The sequence below is a fragment of the Tympanuchus pallidicinctus genome, unplaced genomic scaffold, assembly GCF_026119805.1.
Source record: "Tympanuchus pallidicinctus isolate F22 unplaced genomic scaffold, pur_lepc_1.0 scaffold3, whole genome shotgun sequence".
NCBI classification, from domain to species: Eukaryota; Metazoa; Chordata; class Aves; order Galliformes; family Phasianidae; genus Tympanuchus; species Tympanuchus pallidicinctus.
The window spans coordinates 71,776,515-71,797,274 of record NW_026294747.1 but is presented as its reverse complement, the minus strand read 5'-3'; the positions used below and the strand labels follow the sequence as shown (position 1 = coordinate 71,797,274).

At 41.5% G+C, this 20,760-nt stretch overlaps 1 protein-coding gene across 1 annotated transcript in view; it reads left to right on the top strand.

The window, feature by feature from the left end:
* The first annotated feature begins 743 nt into the window (after nt 1–743).
* Nucleotides 744–20,760, top strand: part of CCNY (cyclin Y) — a 112,407-nt gene continuing 92,390 nt past the window's right edge. Inside the window, exon 1 of the mRNA XM_052692920.1 lies at nt 744–1,070. Coding sequence (XP_052548880.1) covers nt 917–1,070 — 154 coding nt within the window. The 5' untranslated portion in view covers nt 744–916. The remainder of the gene's footprint in view (nt 1,071–20,760) is intronic.

Sequence of the window (20,760 nt, the reverse complement as noted above, 5' to 3'; positions counted from 1 at the left end):
GTGTCCTCAGAGGATTCCTGAGGACCCGGGGACCGGCAGCGAGAGCCGCCCCGGCACTGCACACAGACGCCGCTGGGCTGACAGCGCTGCAGCCGCGTTTGGGCCCAGCCCCGAGGTGACACGGAGCGCGGGAGGCGGCCGGCGGAAAGAGGAACGCCGCCGCCAGGGTCGCCCACTGGGCAGCGGCAGCGGAGGGGCGGCCCTCAGGCTCCCGCCAGCTGAGCGCCTCAGAGCGAGCAGCAGCCGGCGCCCCGCCGGGCGGGGGCTGCGCTCCACGACACGCCGCGGTACACAGCCACGCTCCCACGTTACGTACAGCCGCGCACAGCCGCGCTGCGATACGGGGACACCTGAGAGCTGCGGACCCGGGCTCTCCGCGCCCCACTCAGTACCGCGAGCGGTCGAGGCGAGGGCAGACCCGCACACACGCGGAGCGGGCACGACTCCGCTACCGCCGCCTGCCCGGCGCAGAGGCGTCACCGCCCGCCTGAACCGGAACCGCTTAGCGGAGGCCGCCCGGGGCTGCTGCTGTTGCTGCTGCTGCAGCGGCGGCCGCGGGGGCTGCGGGGCGGCCGCGTGGGTGCGCGCGCGCGCGCGCGTGGAGCGGGGCCCGCGGCTGCGCGGGGGCGGAGGAGGAGCGCGGCGGCCCCGCCGCCGGCGATGGGGCTGAGCCTCGGCCGGCCCTGCGCCGCCCGCCCGCGCCGCGCTCCGTAGCTGCCGCAACCCTCGCCGGCGTACGACCGCGCCGCGGGGCCGCCGCCGCGGATGAGCCAACGCCGGGATCCTCCGGGGAGCGCAGCCGCAGGGCGCCGCAGCCGCCGCCTCTCCCCCTCGTCCGCTCCGCTGCCCATGGCCGCCCGCCGGCCCCGCTGAGCGGCCGCCCCTCGCTTCCTCCCCGCCGGGCCGGGCCGAGAAGATGGGGAACACCACCTCCTGCTGCGTCTCGTCCAGCCCCAAGCTGCGCCGGAATGCCCACTCCCGGCTGGAGTCCTACCGCCCCGAGGCCGACCTGAGCCGGGAGGACACCGGCTGCAACCTGCAGCACATCAGCGACCGGGAGAACATCGACGGTGAGGGCAGGCGGCAGCTCCCACCCTCTCCCCCTCTCTGCCTCTCCCTCCCTGCGGTGGGCGCCCCTTCCTTCCCCGGGGCGCTACGGGCGGCAGCGCGGCTCCTCCGCATCACCGCGGGGCGCAGCTCTACCTGCCTGCCCCGGTGCCGTGAGACGGCAGTATTTGTGCTCGTTATTCATGCTCCTTATTCCTTATGCTCGTTATCTTTACACGCCGTAGAGGCCCGGCTGACTCCAACGTCTCGCAGCCGGCTCGGGGCCCAGAGCAGCGCTCCTGGCAGGCAGCTCACGTCACCTGCCGGGCGGTCACCTGCCTGAGCGCCGCAGGGTAGGGGCTGGAGGGACGATCCTGCTCGGAGCGCTGCTCCCGCGGCCTCCTGCCCGCTGCCCGTGCTGCCGCCGTGGGGCACCGCTGCGAGGAGCCGCGGGACTTTCTTTCTCCCCCTTTTCCTCTGCGGTGATGCTCAGAAGCACCGCGTTCCCATTGGTTCAAGGATGACGGAACGTGCTGTTCTTTTGGCTTATCGGAACTCAGCTTGATATTAAAGATGCAGCTTAATGTATACTTCGATTTAGTTTTTGATTAGCTGAAGTATGTAGCCCTTAAACTTTGCTTCGTGAGAGGTCATTGATGTCAGGGGTTCGTTTCCATGGACTGCCTTGGTCTTCAGCCAGAAGGAGCTCCTGCTGTGCCTCACTTTGCCTTCACATTTTTCTCATAGCTTATGTGGCTGTGATTTTATCACAGTTTTGTGTTAAGTCAGTTCTTGGCACCGGCCAAGTGATGATGGATTCCCTTTCTGGTTGAGATTATTTCTTTTAATTTCTGTGCATTTTTCAGATGTATTTGCTACATGCAGCTGAAAACTGGGAGTGTAATGGAGATCGGAGATGGAAAGAGTACATAATAGTCTGAGGAAGCCAGAGAGATGAAAGAACCAATTGTTGATCCATGAATGATGAATTCTTCCAGCATGGGGCTGTCCAGCACAGCAGTGTGTGTCTCTGCCTGGTGGCGTGGGGTTCTGCTTTGGTACCACTGGCTCCTGTAGTCAGATCAGTGTGGGTTTGTGCTGTGTTCTTCATGTGGTTTTGTCTTGGTGGGAAAAAGGGCAGAGGGGAAAATAGTAAGTGCGTGTGTGCCTGCTGCAGTGTGCTTTCAAGATGGTAACTTTTTGTATCTTAGTAATTATGGCAAAATAACAATCTTTATGGGTTGTTTCACTTGTTGGATCAGGGACCATGTCTGCCATCTCTCCTCTTTAAACTGTGGTATGAAATTTTTTACTGACGGAGTGGTGAGGCCCTGGCACTGCTGCCCACGGGGGCTGTGGGTGCCCCATCACAAGGCCAGGTTGGATGGGGCTCTGGGCAGCCTGAGATGCTGAGTGGAAACCCTGCCCATGACAGTGGGTTGGAATGGGGTGAGCTTTAAGGTCCCTTAAAGCTATCTATCCCAAACCATTGTGTGATTCTGCATTTCAATCCTTGAGTTGTATCCTGGTCTAACAAGCTGCCTCTTGTAGTATTTATGTGTTTTGTTTCATTGTTGTGTCTAGGACTGTTGCTTGTGAAATGCCATGTTTTTAGTGGACAAGCCATCCTTAACTATTGACAGGAGTACACAATTTTGGATTCATTTTTGTACTTTGCTCTTATCTTAGTATGGATAGAGGCACAACATGAACAGTCGCTGAGGAGCCTGCTGGCCGCCAGCTGTCAGTACACACAGGCCACGTAGAGATGCTGTGCTTAGAATGGTTCTTTTGTTGTGGATCTGCTGCCCTTCCTCTGGAAGCGTGGAGATTTTCTCCAGCAAGCCATGGCTTTGGGAGGGGGCTTTTGGGAGCCAAGGGGTGATGCGTGCAATGTCTGAGGTAACGTGGCTCATGTTGAGGAAAATTAGTTAGAAACTTTTGTTTTGTTTTGGGTGGGTGCAAGCTGCTAGAGTAGGACAGCAACTTGTAAATCCTTTAAGTCACCTGTGAGCTGTTTCCAAGTTGTTAAGAGATGGGTGTTTTTCATTGTTGAAAGTCTTGCTTCACGCATTGTGAGAGAGAGAGAGAGTGAGAGAGAGAGAGAGAGGAAAAGAGGGAGGGTGACAGCTCAGAGTGAACACTGGAAATGTTGGTACTGGTGGAAGTGGGACTGTTTGGGGTTTGCCAATGTTACTCTATAAAGAAATATTTGTCAAATTTGCTTTGAAGATCGTGCCTTTAGATTGCTCCTCATATGGTTCAACTACATTCCCAATTCAGTAGCAGTTTTTTGAAGAATGCTGGGAGAAATGCCACGTCCTTAGCAGTGGGTTTTAGCAAGGTCTGATCTCTGTGCCAGTAGTGCCTCGTCAGATGTTCTCCATCCTATAATACTTCACAACTGTTGGTGAGGTGATATCTGAAGGAGAAGGGAATGCTGAAAGAGTTTGAATTTAACAAGTGACTTATTCCAGAGAATGATAATGGTGGATTTCTCTCTACTGGAGCTTGAGTAGTTTGATTTTTTTTTGGTCCTATAAATGTATAAAAAGTTAATTAACTGACTTAAGACTCCACATATGCATAGCTGGCTCTCTCAATATTGTGTACTCACTGGGATGGTTTTTTGTACAGAATACCCGACTTTGATCTTTCTTTTAGTAGACAGTGCAGGTGGAAAATTGTAACACAGTTCAGAGGTTACCCTCTCTTGATTACTGTCTCTTTTTGATGATTTATTGCTAAGGGGGGGCTGTGTTATTCTTCAGTGCTTCACATTTAAAAAGTTGCTTCGAGAAGATTCTGGCAGTAAACTCAACATTCCTAGCTCTGCTCTTTAGCCAACAAGGCATAAGGAGCTGTGGGGAAAGGACAAAGGGGATGTTTTATCACAAGTAGGATGACGTGAAGCGAAGCTGCTGCCTCACAATTCAAGTGTCCAAAAGGCTGCTCTTGACATACAGACTGGATAGAGAGCTCCTAGGCCTCTTGAAGAGAAGTTTGTTAATGGTTAATCCCTTCCACTGTTTCTTTGTTACCTCTCCCCCCTAAAAAATACATGATTTTTTTCCTCTTCGTAAACTGCTCATGTTGCTAGGTCATTTGTCATCCTAGCTCAGATAGTGTCATCCTGTGTGACTGTGCACTGCTGATAGCCCTGCTCAGCCCGTCTCATCATGTGCCAGTCATGGTAATTTTTCCTGCATACTGCAGACTCCAAGGACTGGCCTGCTTTTTAAAAGCTCTTTATTTGTTCATATGCGTATTTTTCTTTTTTGAAAGTGGTTTATGGGAATCCCTGGAATTAGATTAGTTAGTATTTGCATATCTCTGTTTGCTGAGTTTTAAAAGTAATGAGATTTTAGCAAAATACAGGCGAGTTTTAATGTCCCTCAAGTTTGCTGGAAGGGAATTCCTTCACAGAAGTGACAGTGTGCTTTTCAGCAGGGTGGCTTGCACTCTCCAGAGGTCATATATTCTTATATATGCATGTATGCAAATATAATACTGTGCATTAAAAATCTAATGCATTAAAAGGTTAGAAGTAGAGCCTGCTGTGGCCTACATCATCAAATGTAGTCCTGTACCACATGCTGGTGGTGATGCATATCTCATAGCTTGCTTTTTTACTTCCACTTTCATCTTCATTTGTTTATCGTGGTGTTCCCAGCTCCTCAAGAAAGGGAACCCATCATGTACAAAGCCTTCATAAAACCTCACATCCACATTTTGAATCAGTTAACTTACACCCTTTATGAAGTGAGTATTTTACTATTAGCTGTAGAAAGTTTCGGATGCACATGTGCTAAGGCTCATAATATCTGAACTTACTCCAAATCAATGTTATCAGTGCACTGTCATCTGATGAAAGCTTACTTTGAAAGTGAGTTAAAAAAGTCTATCAGTGTTGGTTGAGCAAACTGATACCTGAAGTAGAATGGCGTGGCTTAAACTTATATGTCTCTGAAAATGTAAGGACTGCTGTATTTTGAGGTATTTTTTTTCTCCTTAGATTTTGCATGCATTAAGAATAAATCTTCTAAAAAGAAATGGAAAAGAACCTCTCCACTCTACAGTTATAACTGTTTTACCTAGTTTTATGTTCTTAGTGAAGGTTTTTTTGCATTGAAGGGTATATTTACTGCAACTTCAGGCCTTGCTCAAGAGCCAGCCTGACACCCATGTATGGTGGGTCACTGCTTTCTGAAACTTATAAGATGCTGTTTGCTGAACTCATTAAACAACATAGTGTGAATGTTACTTGCTGTCTGTTCCCTGCAGCATAGAGGGAGGTTGGAAGGTGAAGGGGTACCTGGCACTGTAGTAGCTGTTCATGTCTTGTTGGTCAGCTACAGATCAGTCATAGTCTAAATATCTTCCTTGTGTAATGGCTTTGCAAGAACAAAGTGCATTTTACAGACTGGAAGTATAAGCAATAAATAGCCTTTCTCTGAACTTGCTACATAGAACCGAATTGAATTACTTCAGCTTCTTTAATTTTGCTTTGGACTTGGATAACTGGAGTTTTTTAAATACTTGTCCATGTGCATTCTGAATATGGGGTGCTCTTTTTGCTTCATTACGCAGAGTATCTAATGAACGTGCCATAAATCTTTGAAATGTATGTGAAGAGATTGTAGATGTTAGTTAGCTTAAAATTTAGCCATTTATTATTTAGGTAGAATATGTCTACCAATATCCTTAGATATTGCATTCACTGCAGTAGTTATCATATCCTGTGTATTTTCTGTAGCAGTTTTGCCTCATTACAATCCAAATTTAAAAGCAAATGGTCCAGAATAGTTGAAAGGAATGGTTGGGGTATTTTCATATTTTCCCAAGCTAAAAACCTTTTGCAGAAGTTGACCAAAATCCAGAAATGGTTTTATTTAGCTCAGGTTTTTGTTGCCAAGTTTGAAGACTTTGTAGGTCATTTGAACTCCCCCAGCCAGTTGAATCTGAGCATCAGCAGCCCTTGGGCTTTATCTGGAAGAAACAGCTGAAACTCAGAGTGCTTCTTAGTTTGAGCTGGGGAAAGTCTCCTCAGCTGTGCATCTTGGAGGGGAAGAACGTCTGCCCTGGCTCTCTGTAGTGTCATTCTTAATGCAAGAGTCAGCCTTCAACAGCACCTTCACATTTTTCTTCGAAAACGCACACACACAGCTTTAGGTAAGAAAAGTTGCATTCCAGGCTGTTTGCTTGTTTGTTTCTTAGTCTGCAAAAATGATTCTTGCTTACCTGTGACTGAGATCCCAGAGATGTCGGATTGGAAGTGAAAGCATTTACTTTCAACGGTACAGAAATTAATGTTTATATTCTAATAGCTGCTTTTCTTTATTGCACTGATATTTCATCAGATGTGGGAGCAATAAGTTGTTCCTGAGTATAAGCCTGAATGGCTAGAAACTTCTGATAAAGCCATGGTACACCAAATGGCATGAATAGGGTGATACAGGCATCCTATGCTAATTTGGAGTTTTGGACCAAAATTAGCAAATGATTGGCATGCTTAAGACTGCTTCTGAGATTTATTTTATTCCTGCAGATTAGTATTCAGAGAAGGGATACCTGTTTGTTGCTATGTTGTTATTTGTGTTATGGCATCTTATCAAATTCTTCTTCATTACGGCTTTTGTTCCTGGAAAGAATGCGTTATAAGATATTGAAAGAAATAACTGCATGATAAAGGAATTATACTGGATCAGCAAACGTGTTGAAATACAGGCAAGAAAGTGCAGTATGACTACTTCTTAGGGAAAGGATAATTTGGAAGTTACAAGTCTGAGGCTGTGCATGTGATGTGACTGGTGGTTGTTATGCATCTGTGCTTATAATTTTATGAATAGTTCAACTTTAAACTTAATTATACTGTAGTTTCTCTGTCTTCTTTTCTGCTCTTCTCAATAAAGGAGGTTGCGTTACTTGAAGATCCAACGTCGGGGGGTTGTAACTGGTACTAAACATAATGAATGGGACATGCTTCCCTGCTTTGGACGTGGTCAGGAAGCTCTACAAGCACTTAAGACATATCTGAACTGGTTTTTTTTTGAGCTGTGATACTATATAAAATGGTGCAAGTTATTGCAAAGACCTTGAAGTAGGTCTTCCAGCATCTGAAATTAATTACAGTCGTTGCCTATTGGGCTGATGTTCAGAGTTTTAGATCTCATCTGTTTTTCTAGTTTGAGCAAAGCTGCCTGTATGTTACACCATCATCTTCCGTTTATGTTCAGTGAGCTGTGGTCTCTGCCAGTTGGACAGCCGCACTCCCTCCTCCTCAAAGAATCCTGTCAAAGTAGCACATGTGACATATAGATCTGAAAAAAAGAGGTGTTATGATCAAGAACATACAGATAATTCTAATGGAAGTTTTTAATTTCTGATTAGCTGGTCGTTTTACTTGCTGCAGAAGCACAGCCTCCTGCGTGTCCTACACCTGTTAAGAATCAGGATGTTTGTAGTCTATCTCAATAGCTGTTCTGTTTTCTTTTTATTTTTGAGGACTTAGGAGCAGACTGATTTTCATTTTATTGATTAAATGTATGAACCTATGTAACTGAAACCAAAAGCAGTAAAATTCAGAAGGGTAAATCAGCTATTGCAGAACATTTTATCTGACCATTCAATACAATATTTGCTGTGTACTCAGGAAGGAAAAAAAAAAGCACAAAACAGTTTCAGATCCTATCAGGAAGGAATTTATTTCTAGATTCTATCAGTTTCAACTACAGCTATAGACAGAACCTTAAACTTCCCAGACCCCTGAGCTCATAAATTTTCTTGAGGCTTATCTTCATTTAATTTGAAATCCTTTGCTGTTAATGCCATTCAAATAGGTAATGCAGTTAACCTTTTGACATAATTGTCCAGATACGTGGTTAGAAATTCTAATGTTACTGATTATTAAGTAATAATCAATCATAGATTTATTTGCATTTGAAATGGATATTTCCTGAGGGATTCTGGAACGAAGGTAACAGAGCTTTCCTCTGATTAGTGTTTTGATATTTCTTCCTATGTCATTCTATGTAGTAGGTGTTAGAGGTAAGTAGTAGTCAGTCAGATATTAAAATAACCATCGAGATAAATATCCAGCTTAAGGATTGAGATGTTTTGCACGTCTCTGCCGTCAGCTCGGTGCCCACCCTACCTGACTTCTCCCTGTCCCTGTGGCTCTCAGCAGCACTTCATTCTCCACAGTTTTCTTTGTGACTGTTGATACCTGACAGAAATCCACTTGCGTTTTATTCGATCAGTGAATGTGGAAAGAGGATGAATGGTTTGGATATGCAATTGTATTTTAAGCTTTCAAATCACACTGCCTGTGGCTAAATGACTTCTTTCCTTTTAGAATAATTCCTTTGTGTTGGTGTCTGGTGTTCTGCACTGACAATATTCAGTTATCCTCTCTGTGTCAGACATAGAAGGAAACTAATTTTACTGGGCTGTGTGCTTTTTTTTTCCAGCGTTTAAGTAAGAGCAGGATTCCTGTAACTGCAGAGGTTCTGCAGATCCAACCTGTGATAAAAGCAGTGCGCAGTGAGATCTGACTGGTTGTGTTGTGGAGGAAAACAGACCTTGAAAGACAAAACAAACAAAAAGTCATATAAAATTCCATATATTAGCAGTGATGTAAATTCTACGTCTAGGAACTTGTTTCCCCTTGGCAAAATGTATATTTAAGTGAAAGGGACGTTGCCAAGTTACATTTAACTGGAAATGAATGCTTTGTGAAAAGTAAGCTCACTACCTCAAGTCACATTTCTTAAATAAAAAAAAGTTATAGTAAACAGTTATTTTTATAACAAGTAGTTGAATCACAGTTTATGTAATCCAAACAGTGGAGCATTATCTTACAACATGAGAACCTGAGCTTAAATTGAACAACTGTTCTACATTTTTGCATATCTGACTGTGTGGGCTGTTTCTTTATCTTTTTTTCCCCCTTTACTGTGTGCTTTGAGTTTTGAATGCAAATCTGCAGTTCTATAGCAGTGATGTGGGCAGTAAAGGGAGGAGAGTAGGTGCAAATACTTGGATTCAATCACTACTCTTCTCCATCCCTGTAGCTTCAGTGGGGTTGTCTGATTTTTTCTGTCCTCTTCCCGTCCCATCTTTGTACATCTCCGACAGTCTGCACTGCTTGCCTCCTGCCAGTGCTTTGTGGCCTTTTTTAGCCAAAACACACACAAGTTCCTGCCTCTACTCTCATTACCTTTTATTTGATTCCTGTTTTGCTGTGCTTTTCAAGCTGTGAGAAGTGAGCACAGTGTGTTCTAGAGTTGGGCTTGTGTGATGATTCTATGACGGCAATATGACTTTCAGTGTTGATTTCAGACCCCAGTTTTTAAATTGCCTTTTTAACATTTGCTGAGCATTCCTAATTCCTGCATGTTTTATAGCCAGGCAGATAAGATAATCATTTTTTCAGCTCAACACAAGTTATCCACATGTAAGTAAGGTGCCTGCATTTCTTCCCTGTGTCTTTGTCTTTAAAGCAGCATTGAGCGTGATCTCATCATAATATATACGTTGTATATAAAATGTTTTCATCATTACTTTTGGAAATGTGCCCATTGTGATTAATCGTGTTCTGGTTCTGCAATTTGGGATTACAAATACACTGCAGTGCATGAGTTGTAATTCTTAAAATACGCTATGAAGCTGTGTATGTGTTGTTTTTTTTTTTTCCCAAATAGTAGTGGAATCCATATATACTGCTTTTTTCTTTTCTCTTTTTTTTCTAAATAAGAAGCTGAAAACCGACTTAGTAGTATTAAGATTTGCAATTCACGGAAGAAAAAACTTGATAATTACTATGTCTGTGATTGATACTCTGCCCATGCTTCGTTCTGTCCAGCTGTATGTAAATCTTCTCTAACTACATATTTTTGCATTTCTTTCCTCATGTAAATGAGAAATCTCCTTGGTTTCTATTTGGGGACTCAGATTTGATTGATTTGGTATTGCCTAATTGAAAAGCAGGATGTGTTGCTGCAAAAGGCTTTTCCTTCTATTCAGGGAGTGGGAATATGTGAATTCTGAGCTTGAAGTCGATTTGGTGTGCTTCCCATGCGTGGAGATGGCGAGTGGCTACTTCTGACTGGATCGCATGGCAAGCAGGGTAGTGAGACAGGAAGAGCTGCAGTGCTGAGTGGCTGTGTGCCCAGCTCTGGGCTCAGCCCAGCACTGTCCTGCAAAGGAACGATTAGCAAAGTTTTCTCCTGCTTGTGGCCCTTGTCTGGTACTCTTCTTCCCTGTGAGCTTCCTTGGCCCATGGCTCTACACGTGAAAGAAAGGGAAGGAACTGTGGAGATCATCTAGTCCAGCCCCCCGCTAAAACAGTTTCCCTGGGTCAGAAAGGCTTTCCAGCTGTGTTACCTACATTCTCTCTGGTTTTTTTAATACTTTGCTATTTATAGAAATTTTCTGAAACGATCACGAATGTTTCTTGTGTTCTACTTGTAAGCCATGCCATCATCTCCAACAAGCGGCTCCTGCAGCCTAACCATGCTGTGCTACTCAAACCTGTAGAGGTACAGGAGATGTGATGTGTGAAGTCAGCACATTGCTGAATGCTGCTGTAGCTGTATAAACTGACATGTCTTATTCATGCAACAAAAATGAATGGAAGCACATAGATCGTGAGAGACGCTGCTGACCTCCTTGATTACCTCCACTGCCAGTTATTACATGGGGACTTAAATTCTGGGGCTTTTTTAGGCAAAACAGTTTTGATGCATGTAAATCAGACATAAGTTGCTAGAGATAACTTATCAAATAAGAACATGTATATGTGTGTGTGTGTGTTTTCCTATATAAACTCCTTGGCAGGGGTGAAGCTATGTGTCACCAATACTGTGAAGCTTCAGCAGGGCATGTAAACTGTTTACTGGAAGAGTATTCCTTATGTCCTTAGATCCTTAATGATATTAGAACACCTGAGCTTGTTCTTATCATTCAGTTAAGCTCTTTGATAAGTTCTTTGCTAACCAGGGAATTGTGAGAACAATGCTTGTTACAATAATTGAGAACATAGAGCTTGTTCCTGCAAGATGCTTAGCATTTCAGTTGTCTGTTCACAAAGCACTTGCTGAGAGAGAGAGGATATTGCATCTGATTTATAAATAGCCTTATTAACTTCCTCCCGCTTGCTGCAGTTTTCTTGCCTCAAGTAACTCAGGTACTTTTTTATGATATCTGGTGGAAAATGATAGGAGATGTGTACGTATGCTGACGTCTTCTAGAGAGCTGGTAACATCTAGCTGTCATCTGACGAATTCTTTGACCCAGGAGCCTGTTTGGTCTCTGGAGAGATCTCTACAGCATTCTTCAAGTAAGAGTCTGACAGTATTTGCTTACAGCTTGAGAGGAACGTCAGACTTGGTTCAGGAAAGCAGTTTTGTGTCATGGCTAAATAGCGTAACCTCTGCTTATCTTACTGTCTGGATCTGCCTTCTTTGTTCACCTACTATATTTTCATTGGCTCCTTTTCTTTTGTCTTTGTTTACCCTTCCCGGCAGGGATTATTGTTTTGCAAGAAGTAAGCTTTCTTATCCCAGCAGGTGAAGTTGTTATTCAAGTCTGGGTCACGATAACTCTTTTTTCTCACAACATTAAAAAAACCTTGTGTTTAAGTGTATTTTATTAATAGATCTGAAAACAGATGGGAGGGATAAGTCACCTTTTCTTTATGGTAATACGCAGACCTTAGCATCAGACACATACCTATGTATCTTACGTATCTAACACATTGTAGTTGCTTAATTATTTAAATCAGCTTCATTCCTTGGATTAAAAGAAATCATTATCATCTCTGCTGTGGTATATGTGGTGTATTGACCTAGTGAGCAATGGAGAATCAGGAATGAAGATTGTTGTGATGAACAGCATTCTCTATGTATTCATGCTTTTGATTATTAATATGTTAATAGTGGGTAACTTCTTCTGTTTTCAAGCTCAGGCATCAGTAAAGAGATGTCTTCAGCTCTCTGTTTACAGAAAGATGGAATTAAACAAAAAGGATTGATGAGATTTAGAAAGAAAGCTGAAGGAGATTTGGATGTTAAATAAACTGGCAAATACTGTATCTGAATCTAGGGAGCAGGATTTATTTTTAAGCTAATATATGTCCTTTTTCCCTTAATGGAAATTCTTTTCTTTCCCAGTGATAAAAGACTTTTTTTTTTTAGAGGCAGTTTCTTGATGCTGCAAGCTAGCATTACAAGTAAATCTGTGAAGCAAAGCAATCTCCATGTCAACAAGTAATATTTGTAAGAGGATTAAAAGCCCTTGAAACACATTTGAAGATGTATGGTGAGTGGGTAGGGAAATACTGCTTTATTTGTTGGTCCTACAGACTGTAGGAGAAATTTCAGCGTCCCTTAAGTTGTTTTTTTTTGCTCAAATACCTTTCTTTCAGCTCTAAAACTCAGAGTCCAACGCTCACCTGTTGCAAGTGAGTGTAAATGAACTCAGTGGAACTACATTTAAGAAAATCTGTCTGTTTTCCAAAGTGATGGATGGAAGAATCTCTTGATGTCAAATCTGTGCTGCCTCAGTCTTCAGAACTGTAAGAAGAGATATGGAGATTTTTGGCCAATTTACACCTGGTAAGGAGATAATTTAGTTCTTGTAGTAAAATAACTGCTGTAAGATTTATGGAATAGATTTTTGTGTAAAATTTGTGTTGTATATAAAAATCCCACAACAAAATCCTCTCTGTAAAGGAAATCAGAGATTCTATATGAATGTAAGAACCATTAGGGCATAGAGGCTCCTGCCTGGAATGTGTAACAAACACAGCTGTTATCTACATAAGTCTTATTTTGCTAATTTCTTCGTACCTCTGTGTGGATGTGTGTATATAATGGTAGCAGTCAGTAACTAGGCATCTTTCTGGTTTCTGATCCTTACTCCATTTTTTCACTTTCACCACTCCTGGCGTTTTCAGCTGTTTTCAGCTGTTCTTTTCTTCTGTTCTTGTATGTAAGGTGTGAAGGACACATGCTGAGGGATGCCTGATAAGCCTTGCAAGGTGTGTCCTTGTTTGAGTGGCTGGTGGGGATGAAAGTAAGACAAGATGAGCAACTTTACTGTTCTGCTGAACACAAATTTAGCATTAAACCATCTGTTTGACTTTCTTCTATTTTTGGGGGGGGATGTTCAGCCATCTTCTTTTATAGTTGCTTTGAAAGTAGTTACGACCTTGAGCTATGGAAATCCTTTCTCATCTTTTCAATCCTCTGTGTGTTTTATCAAAGGGTGGAGTTTTTCATTCTCAAATATTTTCTCTGTAAACGTATATTTAGAAGGTAGCTTATCAGCTGCTCTTCTCTCTCCCTTTCTGCTTGCAGACTAGGGGGCTGCCTACATTCTTTTCTGTGGAGCATTGGCTGCACTTGCTTGCATTGTAGTACGCAAAAATATTCCCTATGTAAGAATGGCTTGCAGAAAGGCAAACCATTTGATTATTCTTGTAAGATTAAAAAAATGTGCAAAATTAGCCTTTACTGAATTGTACCTTCTTCCTGAAAGGGCATTACATACTTGTTTGAAAGTGCTGTATCAGACTGTGGCAGAGAATTCCTACAGTCTGAATCCTATATTTGGTCAAGCCAGATGGCTGATGGCAGTGGATGCTCCAGGAATGTGCAGAGGAACATCTCGTCTGTGCTGTATTGGATGAATAGTCTTATACAACTGAAAGCTACCTGAAAACATGTAAAAGACATGGAGACATAATACAGTTATGTTTGGATGTGAAATCGTTTATAAGGAGAGATAGCATTAACCTAAAAAAAAAAAAAAAAAAAAAAAAAAAAGCTTGTTTATAAACCTCTATGTTAAACTTGTCTTCTTGTCTTGCTTCTGATACTAGGAAGTAAGTTCGTCAATAGAACTGTTTTTGAGTGTGCTCCTATGTTCCTATATTTCCCAGGCAGAAGGGCAGAAGTCCTACAGAAATATACAGCTTTGGAAGCAGCAGGCATACTTAGATATTTGATACCTTAATGTTGTAGGGCACAGGCTATGCTTAAGACTTAAAAGGATACCATGAGAAGTTTTTGTCAAGTAGAATGTTATTTATTGTTTGCTCAATGTTTTCTTTAAATAAAAAAAAATCCTAGTTCTGAAAGACAGTCCTCATGCACCAAGAAGTTTCAGGGGGACACACAAATCAAGTTACAGTTTCTGTGTGAAATGTGATTTTAATGCTTATACAGTCAAATTGCATGCCTTTACAGACAGGGATTTGCTTTTGGCCTTAAAGAAAAGAGCATGGGGTCTACTTTTCCAGAGCCAGCTATGGAAATGGCATAGGCTTTCTGAAAAATGTCATTAGTTAACTTCAGTCCTTCAAACCTTGCCTCATAATTGGGAGGGAGATACAGGTTCAAGCTTACGGTCTCTGTAGATTGGTGTTTTTGTGTGTGTTTTTTTGTGTTTTTTTTTTTGCATAGAGTGCTGGAGGATGAATTAAGTTTTACATGGCACATAAATGCTGTTTGATGGGAGTGCAGGAATGCAGTAAGTGCTTTAAGTCCTACCTTAGTGAAGTGGGATTCCTCAGCTACAGGAGTGTGCAAAACAGAAAAGAAAATGGAAATGTGAATTTCTGTTAACAGATACAGTTCAGTTGCTGCATGTATTGGAGAGCATTGCTTGCACACTGAAAAGAACAGTGGTTTTCTATGGGGGAATGCCTGCTGCATGACAAAAAGAAGTATTTTCTTCTAGAAAACGTATTTTGCATTTAATTATTTGGACAGCTTTAGTAATTACCAAAATTATGTGCTCAGAAGTAATGGAAATTTAGAGTAGAAATTGAAGTTGAGGTGAGGATTAGGCATGAGATTAAAGTAGATGTGCATATCAAATGTGATGGTGCCTTAAAGTAGTATGTTGGGGGAAGGTGGAACTCTCCCCTTCACATCTCCCCACCGTGATTACTTACATGGTGGATATTCAGTGAGTAAAAAGTATGGCAGTCTGAGACCACAGCCAAGTGTTTGTACATGGGTGGCATTAATGTTTCAGTTCCATTTCATTTCAAATGAACAGAAGAAGCTTTTTCAAAGAGAGTGTTTCAAGGAAGATTAGCATTTAAAATATTTGGTCCAGCATAGTCAACAGGTGACATTCTTAAAGCATAGTTTTTGCATATTTTAGCTAAAGACTGTAGTGCTGGTCAAGGAAATGCTTTTACTCTCTCCTCTTATGCCAATAATATTGAGTTAGTTTAAGAAAAGATGTAATTTCTGTTAATGTCTGTTTGCATACCTTGATTAGAAGTCTAATGAGGAGTGTGTGTAGGAGCATAACACTTACAAAATGTTGCCTTAGCATTATTTTTGAAGCTACCTCTTATCCAGATTAAATTCTGAGATTTGTAATATTCTCTATTTTTAGTAAAACTTATAACATAGTTTTAAAGACTTCCCTTGTCATTCCTGAAACTGCAGCAAGAGCTCTGTGTTGCTTAATGCTTCTTGACAAAGTCTGGATATGAAATTCAATAGATACTAAGTGTTATAATTGTTATTCTCTCATCTCTCCCATACAATGGCCACTGCTTACTTCTGGCCGCTTCCTGTGACCTCTGTGAGATCTTGAATGTTCCTTTCTCCTCATTTCCTGGTAGTAAAAGTTTTATACGCACATGATAAACAATTCTATGCAGATTCTTACGTCTGCAGTTGGTGGAAAACAGCCAATAAGTAACAGTACCTCCAGTGTGAGTGTATGGTGCGGCACATGGAATGCCTGCTGTTCTCTCTGGTGTGCTCAACAGCAGCGGCTCTGTTGGGCAGCGTATAACACATGGTGTGTATCTGCTCAGAGGTGACTGTACTTAATTACTGGTGAACAGTCAGAGTCCACTAACAGCTTTAATCTTGCTGTTTTTTTAACTGGCATTGCTCAGTGACCGGCACTGAGACTTTATCCAGGCAGATGGAGCGAGTCCTTCTTTTGGTGTTTACCATCTCTGTTCTTTCTTCTGTTTGAACTTTGTTATTAAGGAATGGAAGAATGTTGCTCTAATGAAAGAAAAAGAACTGCAAACAAATGTTAATTTTGTTAATTCTAATTTGTGTTTATTCTTTTAAAACTATCTGCTAACCAAGATATGTAGCCGTTTTCTCTATGAAGCTGCTCTTCTGTCATTTAGTAGAATTAAATTAGACTTCAGCCTATTTCAGTTGCAACTCCAGTTGTATTTGTGTTGCCACTAGGATACTCTTCATACATTCATTACTAGTTTTTATGCTTAGAAGGAGATTTTCTATTTTTCATAAGCTCTGCTTATTTTCTGTTTTGGTTGAGCTTCCTTACCTCTTACTGATTGCTGCACAGAAATCCCTGTAGGCTGTTGAAAAATTGTCTGCTTTCTGTATGATTGTCTGTGTTTTCTCCTTCCTCTGAGTAGTTAAATATTCTCATTTTGAAATGAATAAATTTTCAGAAGCTTCTTATTAAAATGGATACCCTGCTAATATACTTCCAACATTTTCCATTTCAAGTGTTTCTTTAGAGCCCTCTTGGCTATTTTCTGCTCTTCTTTCCTCTGTTGCTATGTGAAAAATTTCTTTCTGTCCAGAGTAAATTCACTGTTTGCTGATAACATCAAGATGCTCTATAACATGCTCTTTCTTATATTTTGTTAATCTGAGTAATCCCAGTAACATTGCCAGTCCTTTCCTATGCCTATTTGCGTATATGTGTTGCTAATTTAGGGTTTTATGCTAATGTTACAATCGTATTATCTGATTAAGATCTTTCTCTGCATGGCTTTAATAAACATGGCTTGAGGCTTCTGGTTGTTTATACACAGCAGAATGTTATATTGAGAGCTGTAGGTTCCAAGAAAAGCAGAGCAAAGTGGTACAAAGGCCAAAAAAAACCCAAAACTCATGGAGATTATGAACAAATTGAGTGTAGCTTCTTTTCTCTTTCTTTCTCTCCCTTGCAGTGTTTCAGGTAGCTTGTTAGATGTTTTAGTTAAGGTAGGTTAATGTTTACAAAGCGAACCCATTACCTTGAAGTGCAAGTGTGCTAGAAAATGAGATGAACAGTGTTTGTGTTATATTGAGAAACTGATCCGAGCTAACAAATACGTATGTTTTTAAAATTATAATTGTTTATTAAAGTTTGTCACTACGTTTGACTAATGATGTAAATTAACTGTTTTACAATAGGGAATCTCAGTTTTTATAAGATGAGTAATCAGAGATAAAAATTATTTGCAGCAGTTCCATTATATCACCAATTTTGAATGGGGAATTGTCCCTGCGCAGTTAGGAGAGGCCGGGTGCTTTTGCCATTTATAGCTGGTCTTAAATCAGAATAAAGGGAGCCACCTTTTTTCAAACGGTGTTTTAATATTTTTTTTTTTCTGTTGTGCTTTGCGCTTGACAAAGTAGGCATCCACAAAGAGAGGAGTCAAAATTTCCCTTTAAGGAATACAGTGCAATATATTGGTGAGAGCAACACAAGCCTGCATTATTTCTTTAAGCTGGCCTCAGCCCTTTGCTTGTTGCTGTAATGCAGAGATTGTCCTTTCCTAGCAGAACTGCAGTCAGAACGAAGGTGCCAGAGTGCTGAGAACAGAGAAGTTTCAGGGTTAACCCTGGTCACTGTTGTACATCAATCCCTTTGGAGAAGCGTTGGGTGTTTTAGCTAGCTCTGATCTTTGCTACTGTTCTGGAGGAACTTAACCTTTGAGTAATGAAATTATTTAACACATTATTTTTTTTAGAAAGGTAATTTATTTACAGAATTTTGAAGATTTTCTGATTACCAAAAGTCCCGAATTCTCATGCTATTTCCAGATAAACTGGTGACACCTTGTCCTCACTTTTATCTCAACAATGCAATCCCTTTTAAGGGCTTGGGTTTTCCTGTTTAATCTGCATGCTCACATCACATTGTCTCCTTTCAAAGCTACTTATGTGTGTACTAAAGTTAGTCGCTGATATCATTTGAGGCTGTAGCAGTCTGGAGGCTGATTGAGTTTTATCTCTGTCTGCTGTTAATGGGCTGATGGTAGGCAAAATTTTGGGTATAATCCTTTTATTTTTGTATTCTAAAAGTATTGTGCCAGCCAGTGGTTTTCTATGGAACCAACACAAAAAACCTGTAACCAATACAAAACTCTAATGTTTCTTGTGCAGTTGATATGAGGCTAGACTTTAGAAATATGTGAAATTTCTATGCTGTATAATAAGAGGCCAGTGACACTGTGGACACAGAATCTGCCACTCCATGGAGAGTTCCCAGCACTGAAGTTTGTAGAAGTAAGGCAATTTTCCAGCCTCCATGTGTATGTTGGTCTTGTTTCTTGGAGTTATAAAAGTTTTTCAGCCCCTAGAAATATCAGTGATCAAAGTGGGCCTTTAGATCTTGGCACTGTAGAAATGGAACTTTGGCATGGACTCAGAGGAATTGGGTAAGCTTTTGTTACTTGGCAGCAGGACTCCCTTATGTATATCTGTGAAGTCACAGTGTTGCGACAGGTTAAAAAACAGATTATTTGACTCCCTCTTTACCACTATGAATATTGAGCTATTGCTTCTTCACTTTTGGAAATCAGTTGGGAGTAGACTTGAAATGGGTTTGCCTTTAGAGTTCACTGTATCTGACTGAGTCTTTATCAGAAGGAATCTATATGGGTTCTAAAGTTCACATAAAACAGAAATAAACCATATACCTGTTGTTATCTTTTTGGGGAGGTGACTGGATAATTAGTAAAGGGTGAGCTCTGTGTTGTAAAGCAAGACTCTTGCCTAACAGTGTGAATAAACAATTTCTGGCATGCATTTAGCTCTCAGATAAAGAGGAATTGAATGTCTTGCACAAGACAAGTGTAGCGTTTTGTCTTCCCTGACAGTAATGAATTTAATAGTGCTTTTTAAAATCTTCCTAAAACTTTTGTTCTTCAGGTTAGAGGACTTTATTTTGTTGTTGTGGGCTGTTTTGATTTGTTTTTTTTTTCTTTTTATTTATTTGGTCATTGGTTTCTATAGATCAGGACTGCATAACTCACCTCTGCCAGGTTCTGTCAGGCCTGATGGGACACTGCATGTCTGCCTGTGGTTTACCTCTGGCTCCCCTTATCTAAGTACCTGGCAAAGTCCCTGCAGGTTTTCAGCCTGTTTGAATATGTAGCAGTAAAGGCCACATGATATGCAGGAATTGTGTGCCCCGAGTTCCTCAGATGTGGTGTTTCTGCACACAGGAATGTTGTGCTGCACCTGTGTGGAGAAATACTGGTTGTAGTTTGTGTACACAGCGATTTGGAATTGAGATGTGGTTCCATGCCTGATGCCTGTAGTCAAATTACATTGCTCTGATATACATATTTACTCATTTAGTTGTGCTCAGAATAAAACACACTTAATATTCTCTGAACTGATTGGGTTCATGGGAATGTTCTCTTTTTTCCTGTTCGAAAAGTAAAGTTGAAGTAAAAAAAAAAAAAAAAAAATCAGTAAAAAGCCTGCCCCTATTCTGTTGCCATTGCACTGAAATGTAACTGATGCCCTAGGAGTACCTTTGAATTGTGATTTTGAATCACATTTACATTGCCATCTTTCAGCTGAAGTTTCTGTTACCAAGTCACTCTGTGTTCTGAAGACAGGAGTGCTGCATAATTGGAGGGCAGGAGTTACCACTGGAGATCTCTGCAGAAGTTTATTGTCTAATGTTACCATGAATATTTTGATTTATAAGAATGAGCAATTTGAAGCTAGGATCCATTTCCCATGTCTAGTAAAGTTGGGAGGAAAGTGACCCAATTCAAGCCTCTTTATAGGTGTTGAATTTCTACCAGTTTATACAAGTGGGGAAGATCTAGATAAAAAATATTTTCTGGTTGTGTAAATGCTTCTTTCTGTAAGAAGTTTAATACAAAAAGGCTTTTGATAAGTATCTCTCTTCTGTCTGCTGATCCCCAGAAAGCCCCTCTCCCAAATTTTGTGCATTTTAGCTTTATTTTCAATATCATATTTTGTAAAAAAAAGTGTTCATTACAATGCTGCAGGGACAGTGCCATTAAATTTTAACTTCCTGGTCATGCTTCCCTTGGCTGAATCGTTGTGACAAGAGAGAAGAACTTCATGTTTGTACCTGGCTGATCAAGCATGCCTAACCAAAGCGGGCTTATAGCTTGAGCAAGCCCTCTTCTAATCTTCTTATTTAGGTATGTACTGAATACTAATGCAAACCTTGGAGACTTGTTAGAGGCGAACTTTTGGTAACAGGTGCCCAGGGCCATACACTTGGGATATATTGCCTCGTTATAGTGGAAAGTAGGTGGGAAGGCATTTGCCAAAAGGAGGTGTTTGCAGTTTTCCTGCTGTAGTGTGTTCAAGCGTGCAACCATTTTGCATGCACCCGTCCGTGTGTTTGCTCTTCCCTGTGCTGAAGTTTGTCTTTTCAAGTGAAATGAAGCCAAGTATTGATCAGACTCTGGCTATCTTACATTTACAAGTTTCAGTTTGTCATATATTTACAGTATTTCAGTTTGTCCTTCCTCTGTTTTTTGTATACCATTTCAGCACTAGATCATGTTGAAGGAAATAAAAATAAAACTTTTTGTGTGTGTTTATTTGTAAGACTGCAGCTTGGATTTCTGTGTCTGAAGTGCCCATCCCTCCTTGCCTTTCTCTTCTGTCCTTTGGGTCTGTGGTTACACTCATTGCTAGCAAT